General features: G+C 39.1%; 1 protein-coding gene across 2 annotated transcripts; it reads left to right on the plus strand.

Moving 5' to 3' along the window:
* Positions 1-2774: 2774 nt before the first annotated feature.
* Positions 2775-7660, plus strand: ACBD7_4 (Acyl-CoA-binding domain-containing protein 7). 2 transcript variants are annotated; one of them, XM_051219301.1, is made up of 4 exons: positions 2775-2922; positions 2957-3071; positions 3104-3166; positions 7310-7660. In XM_051219301.1, the coding sequence occupies exons 1-4, from the start codon at positions 2908-2910 to the stop codon at positions 7387-7389; spliced, it is 273 nt and encodes a 90-aa protein (XP_051066038.1). In that variant the 5' UTR covers positions 2775-2907; the 3' UTR covers positions 7390-7660. The 2 variants fall into 2 exon arrangements, with proteins under 2 accessions (XP_051066038.1, XP_051066039.1); XM_051219302.1 differs by lacking the exon at positions 3104-3166.
* Positions 7661-8178: the final 518 nt, after the last annotated feature.

Raw genomic sequence — 8178 nt, forward strand, 5'->3', positions numbered from 1 at the left:
CAAATGAAACAGGTTGGTCAAATACGGGCGGTACACTTCGTGCTGTTTCAAGCTTAACTCCAGGACATTTTTTACTAACTCGCCTTAGAAAAATTCAGACAGATCAACATGCCCCCTCTTGTTTAAGTTTGGCTGTTGTAACGTTGCTAAACCGCTTATTGATTTGAGCGATAATATTAACTCATTAATTCCATATGAATTTCATTAGAGAGATTCGGAATCTGAAGGTGAGGTGTAGGAGCATAAGGGCACAACTCATAGTCAATGAATAATCGGATAGTGTAAACCATATGTTCTATCGTTTGGTTATATTTGTATTAATGACAATGAGGTTCCTTATACTAACGATCTGTTTAGTTATTAGGCGGTCCATAATAAAGTGTGTCATTGGTGGGTGAAAGTTCAGAAAATAGTTGATTAGACTCTTTAGAGTCAAGTAACAATGTTATTAGTCTTTTGAACTTGGTGATAGTGTCACAGTTACGGATAGGTATTAGCAACGTATTTCATAATAAATTATGCCGCACTGTAAAAAACGTACAACGCCTTGGTTTTCGGTGTTTTCCAGTAAGCATTGCGTTGTTTCTGAGTCTATAGAATGGGTCACAAATCGTAGTCACGCAGGAGGTTAGAAATGGGAGTCCATATATTGCTTTGCAGAGAATTATTAGATCGTTCCTTTGACGATGGCACCATAAGGGTTCTAAGGAGAGCTGGCGAAGTATTTCTCTAGTTGATTTCACGATATAATGTGTTTACACTGAATTTAAATTTTTAGAAATTTCACAAGTTGAAATCATGAGTCAGTTGAAGCTAGACCACCATTTAAAACCTGGAAGCACTGGACGGCCGTTTCGTCCTGGTATGGGACTCCTCAGTAGTGCGCATCCACGATCCCGCACCACGCGGGGCTCGAACCCAGGACCTACTGGCTTCGCGCGCGAGCACTTACTTGTGCTCTTGTGCAACGAGTTGTGATAATTAACTGTTTATGAGATCAGCTCATCAGAAATATGAATATCACGTGGAGCAAACTTCAATCATACAACAAGAGCTATTGTGCTAACATATAAATTACAGGATGAAAATTCACGGACGGATTCACAGTTTAATTATGGGACGATGTGCATTTAGAATTATAAAGGAGAATGTCATGGCTGTTAACTTCGGTACATATTCAACACATTAGTCCCTTCCAGATAAAGGACTAAGTCCAGATGTTAAGCCACTCAATCGGCTGATTACAGTGAAATTCAATGGAGCTAATGTACTGAAGGCAGTAAACTCTTCGGAGTTAGAAGTATGATGTCCGAAAGTCAATTTTCATTTGAAATCCTCTAATATGCTGAACGCGACCGTTTATCGATTGCAAAAACATAGAGTCAAAAGGAAATTTATTGTGTAGAGGCCATCCTTCATCTATATACACCTATTTAAATGTATCTTTCAGTCCCTCAGGAAGTTAGGCCCATTGGTGTTTAGTGTTTTGTCGCTTATAAAATGAAGCCATTCCTTGGAAAAATAAATACGCATGTAATTTGGTGGTTTCTGAGTGGTGCGATGTACCGTTCTCAAATGGTAGTTTCTGATTGTTCCGTCTCACTACTGATAATGTGTCAAACAGTACAGAACATGATTTTAGTAACGGATTGTCATGCACATCTGAAATTAGTCGCTTCATAATGGAAAACCAACTAGTGATGTTTGCTTTGGCTTCAGAAACAACTTTGAGGAGGTTGCAGGTACTGAACTACTGTTTATTCTGGGAATCTCTAGACAACCGTTCAGAAGTGTAGTGATGGGTCGTCCGAAGAAAACTAGTATAAATCTCAAATGCTTCACTAAGAAATTAGTACTTAGCGGATTACAGTAAGTCACCATCCTGTACCATTAACCGTAAATATTCCACGTGAATGAAATCCTAGTGTATTAGGTTCCCGACTCTACATTAAGCTGGCCACATTGAAAGCTGAATGGAAGTACACGGAGATACCGACAAACAAGAAAGTCAGACCGACCTAGATATTCTAGCTAGCTAATGCAAGTCATGTTTTGCGGCTATCAGTGAAAATAAATGTGGCCATCTGTACGCTAGACATGCAGTTACCAAGATGTCTTTGAGTGTAATTTAGTGACCCAGTTGGTTTCTATAACTAGTTTGACTCACATTTCCACAATGATGTTTCTTTTGTCAGATCTTCGGCCTGATGTAAAAGCTGGAAGGATAAAGCCAGGGACTGAGTGAAAAATGAAATCTTATTCCCTAAGTAAAACTGTCTGAAAATTTCCGAATTTTTCGTCGTATTAAATAAAAAGGTGAAATCAGAACATTTCCCTTCATCCATCATTTAGAATAACAGAAAGCTGTGAATTATTTACGACACTGTTTACTACGTTAACGATAGATGTATGCTTAGTGGATAAATATTTGAGAAAAGAAGCACAAAAACCCATAAGTAAAGACCATCCCGAAAATCGATATCATACACTCGATGTGCACTTAAGTAGAAAAAATTCAGAAAAACACTCGACATAAGAAGACAGTCTTCATTAAGAAGAATAGTAGGTCGGTGTACGTGTGTAAATCAATGCGAATTGTTTTCCAATGAAGGTCCAAAATGTAGATACTTTGCGGAAACCATGGCCGTAAAGACGTGCTAATAAATTAACGCTTCAAAAACTTCAACTTAGACCGCACGCTCACCATGCACATTCAAACAAGTGTCCGAAACACGGTTGAAACTAAATCAGTGGACTTAAAACTTACAGCGCGTAATACAATCTCGACCTTGGTGTAGTGACGGCAGCGCTCCAGGGGTATCGCGACACTTTTTTGCTCTACTTTTTCATTTCTGCTTTGTGCACAACCAAATTTTGAATTTAATTACGAATAGTGACACAGGGACCATGGTTACTATGGAGGTATTTATACTTTCCTAACTTTATGTGTTTTTAGGAATTTAACAGTCACGCTGAAAAAGTTAAAAAGCTTAAAACAAAACCTAATGATAATGATCTCCTCGAACTTTACGGCTTGTACAAACAAGCTACGGTTGGTGACAACAATACATGTACGTTTTTTAGTTTATAGTTTATTTAATAGGTGCACCTGGTATCCTCGATCTAAAAGGAAAGGCAAAATGGAACGCTTGGAATGGAAAAAAGGGTAAGCAGTCGTTCAAAGCCATATATATGTAGTACAGGCATGCATGTACTTAAAAACTATCTTCACAAGCCCATAGGCTAGGTTTTCCATCTGATTAATGACAGGTTGCCACAACACTATAACAAATATGCATTCTGCAGACTAAAGCTGGAAATTTTTCTGCTTAGGATGAGTGGTGAGACTCAAAATAATCATTCACTAATCTTATATGATTGGGACACGTGCGCTTTTGCTTAATTTGCCATACATGGTTGTGGTTCCTCACCAATAGTTTATATTTAAGATTGTAAGGTCGACCTTAGTATTGCGTATTTTAACTAAAACATACAGCACAATGACAGTCGTAGGAATAAACATCAAATTTGACCTGACTACCAAGGAAAAATTTGTTTACTGTTGTCTAATTTGTCTTTTTTCTATAAGCTACTCTTATGCGCTACAAACTGAACTTGCAGACAGTATGTAAAACCGTGAGACTAAATGTTGGTAACCGTGGTTAGATATCCCCATCACAACCGTCCAGAAATATATTAGTAGTGTGACGTTTGGTCTGCTTGGTTCCCGGTTATTCACCCGTAAACCAATGACCCTGAAGTACATTCTAATTTGATGTACAGAGAAATAGAAGCATTTTATGCTGAAACATTGTGCTAATTAGATAAAAAGAGTATACAAGATAAAGGTGGTTGTGTGCGTTCGACCAATGTAGTTGAACTTTGTAAAATATTTGGTTCAACCTGAGTTCCACTCCTTTTGGATGTAAAAGACAAGTTTCACTTTGTTTAGTAACGTGTTGTTCCAAAGTATTCCTCATACACTATAAAAAATTGTTGATCTCTTGAATAATCTTAGAATGAAAGAAAATACAGATTAAAGTAACGATTTATATATATGCGTCTATATACGCATTTGTATTACCGCTTTTTAAAACATGACAGCTGAGTGTTAAAACTCAGCAGCAAAATCATCCTGGACTTTACAATTATTAATTATTATATTAAGGTTTCTAAGCTGCTTAACAAATAACCACAACAAATACCCGTTGATGGCAATCCTAAGGGATCAGTGACCATTCACCCTCCTACAAACAGAGAAACCTATATACCGTGAACTGAGTTCATAGTCTTCAGCTTGTAGCGTGGCGTCGTGTTGAGATTAACTATGAACACCGCTACAAAGAAACACGTGCCAAGTAAATCAGAAGGCGAAGTTTGGACGTAACCAAATAAATCCATAAAATCTCTGAGAAGCCAAATATCAGAAGACAATTAATGGACCAAATCGAGATATATATTTGCTGGCGATCTCGTGGTATCGAAAGGATACCGAGATCGTGCCAGGATACAAGCTTGGTTACAGAACGTAACCGAATTCGCGCGAAGTTACAATCAAAGTGTGTGTATAAGAATGGAAGCACAAAATAGCTGTCATTAGCACAGTCAAACAAAAGCACGTTAAAACAAACACTGGTACAGTTGGTTATAATAATAATTGTTTTTATTAAACCAGTCGTGTTCTCGTGATAAGTGTGAGTCACTACAGGAGCCCCCCGCTAGAAAGGGTTTACACTTTCGATAAATAGCGGTTTAAATCGTTGGACTGATCGGCTGACGAGCGATTGTAGGACGGAAGGATTGGCGAACAGGAAAGCGATCGTTGATCGTCGAGTTGCTAACGAAGGTCGTTTTCGGAGAACGGTACCAGGAGCGATGTGCTGTATTTATTGCTTGAGTTGGCATGCCACACCAGAGTGGTTTGTATCCAGAATCTGAAGATGGCGTTCGTAGGGGGCCGGACCAGAAACGCTGCAGACGTAGGACGAAACCACGTTGAGCTGATGAACCAGAAGCGACCATAACGACCAAGTTCGAGACCAAGCGTATGCCAAGCATTCGAAACCAGTATATCGACTGAGTGCGTTGACAAGAGCGTAGATGGTCAGTCCAGCTTTCGCCAAAGTTGACTGGAGTCGACGGAACCAAACGGAGAAGGTCGATGGCTTGGGCTCAGGAAACAAAAAGAAAATAAAAAAGAAGAGTGTAGCATGCGTGTAGTATAGGAATAATCCTACACCGTATCGTTTGTTAACTGTGCGGCTAGTCGCGGAAGCGTACGGGTAACCGTACTCGGCGACCGGAACGTGAGACGGTAGTCTCGTTCGTATCTCGTGAGCCTGCAATCTCATCCGAGGTTAGAGGCGGCGTAGTCTGCTGATCTGGACATGAGACTGTCGTCTCGTCCGTAGACGGTGCAGATGACCGGGACGTGAGAATGAGGTCTCAGATGTATCTAGCGTGGGACCTGAAGAACATTTAAGGATCCCGCTAGGTTTAATAGATCTAGCATTGAATCTCAGGGTATCAGATAGGGCACTGTCATCGACGTGTGCTGGTTTGAGACGATCAATGCTGACGATCTCGACGCGGCCATGTCGATCAACCTTGAAGGTCTTTTCGTGACGAGCGATCACGTGAAGAGAGCCTTCGTAAGGTTGTTGCCAAGGTTTGCGTACCGAATCTACTCGTACAAAAACATGTGAACAGGTAGATAACTCCCGAGGGAGAGCGACCTGTCGATGTTGAATTCGAGTTGACACCGGAGACAGCGTTCGCATAAATGCAGACAGTCGATGGACGTAGTCTGATTTACCGAAATCAGGTCTGCTCCGTGGTGTGAAGAATTCTCCGGGCAGACGCAATGTCGTGCCGTATACAAGTTCAGCGGCGGAACATTGGATATCTGCCTTTAAGCTCGTTCTGATCCCTAAAAGAACGAGCGGTAAGGTTTCGTGCCAGTTGCCGTTTTCGTGTGCTCGTAGAGCACTTTTAAGTTGGCAGTGAAACCGTTTACTTAACCATTTGGTGCTGGGTGGTAGACAGATATGCTTATGCGTATGCATTCCGTACCAAGCAGCCGGGTCAGCGAGGAGAATAGTTAATAGGGGAAAATTTCTCGAATAAAGCGTGGAATTCATCGTCACGCGGATAAAAATTGCCAGGGATTCGGTACAGATAAATGGGAGTCTATTATATTAATACTATTTTTATCGTTATCCGTCATGTCGCGTATATTATATATTAAAAAATAAATATACGACAGACGTGGATAGATAAATCATAGACTCACCGAATTGGCTTCTTTGGAAGATTTGACCAGAGGTTGAGGCGTGTTCCAAACTTTGGGATCACCAATTGTAGCGTGGCGTCGTGTTGAGATTAACTATGAACACCGCTACAAAGAAACACGTGCCAAGTAAATCAGAAGGCGAAGTTTGGACGTAACCAAATAAATCCATAAAATCTCTGAGAAGCCAAATATCAGAAGACAATTAATGGACCAAATCGAGATATATATTTGCTGGCGATCTCGTGGTATCGAAAGGATACCGAGATCGTGCCAGGATACAAGCTTGGTTACAGAACGTAACCGAATTCGCGCGAAGTTACAATCAAAGTGTGTGTATAAGAATGGAAGCACAAAATAGCTGTCATTAGCACAGTCAAACAAAAGCACGTTAAAACAAACACTGGTACAGTTGGTTATAATAATAATTGTTTTTATTAAACCAGTCGTGTTCTCGTGATAAATATGAGTCACTACAAGCTAATTATGAGTGCAAATATCCTGATTTTGTTTGATACGAAATGCCGTCAATTTTTCCGAGTATTCGTTGAAGGCAATTGAGAAGCTCACATAATATCGGTCACTCATGTGATAGGATGCAAATTTCACTAAGGGGTGTTTTAAACGTATGGCTGAATTATCCGCCTAAAAGCTTACTATACTAGACGTATTTTGGCCTTGGATTACAGTTCATATAGATAAGTTTAGAAAAGCTATTTGTGGTATAACTGGGTATCTTTACTCTCATTTCATCGTGTAGTTATTTGCGAAATGTAGCGATTGTACTTACCGATGGTATAAGCCAGTAAAGTGTTTCGCATTGATTTATTTTATTACCAACCATCAGCTCGCGGCTTCACTTTTCGATGTTTGAGAAATAGTCTATGTATCACTGTCCTGATAAATGGTCCCAAAAAGTCACCAGTCAGTCTTACGCAACGTAGAGCCTGCTAAAACGCTAGCAAAAGTCATGAAAGTGGTTTCTTGTTAATTCTATTGCTGTTTACTTCTAAATTACAGGTATTTGCAGCGAAGAAGCCAAAACGTTGTACGTGAATAAAGCTAGATGCCTTATTGAAAAATATGGACTGGAATCATAATTACTATTAATTTTGTTCAAGGAAACTAAGTTATTCAGTTAATATTCATATATTTTTGATATGATTTACATATTGAGTTCGGTTATAATTTTTACTCTTTTTTCCTCATCTTTTTTATTTGTTACTTTACAAATGTTAATCGTAACGATAGGGGTCAGTAAACATTTATGATAGTTGTTATTTACTGTATATCTAAACGTGTTTTACGACATTAACGACTTCTATTGTCTTTCATACTTTTTTGTAATATCGAAATATATATTAAAGGAAACGTGGAGATACTTTTTCTGTTTAGAAACAGCCAATCTCAGCAATTTGGATAAATGAAGACGTTCAATCAGTTATATGTAACGTAGAACTAGACATATGCATTGGTCACCATATCACATTATCATGACGAGATAAAATTGTTTCCTGACTAACCATAGAGTAGTAAAAATATCAGTAGTGAAAAAGGCTTGATGTAGAAAAAGAAAAACAAAGGTATAAGGCGATTTCAAGACTCAGGCTCTATAGAAAGACATGAATTAAATGGACGTGTGCTATGGCGAAAGATTCTGAGATGTCACTCGAAACCCAACCACTGGTTACGATAATCACGTGGAATCCAACTAGGTAGCCTACAACTATTTAAATGAAGCAGTTCAGTTGGCAATGACTTAATGCCATGGAGTACTGCAAAGATATGATTTCGTGTAGAGGCCTGATAAAGAACTAATTGAGAAGAACTATTTCTTCTCTCAACCTGTCTTTTTAATATCTCAGTGGGAATATTTGATTACTTACATT

This window comes from Schistosoma haematobium, chromosome 4 (genome assembly GCF_000699445.3).
Source record: "Schistosoma haematobium chromosome 4, whole genome shotgun sequence".
Taxonomy (NCBI): domain Eukaryota; kingdom Metazoa; phylum Platyhelminthes; class Trematoda; order Strigeidida; family Schistosomatidae; genus Schistosoma; species Schistosoma haematobium.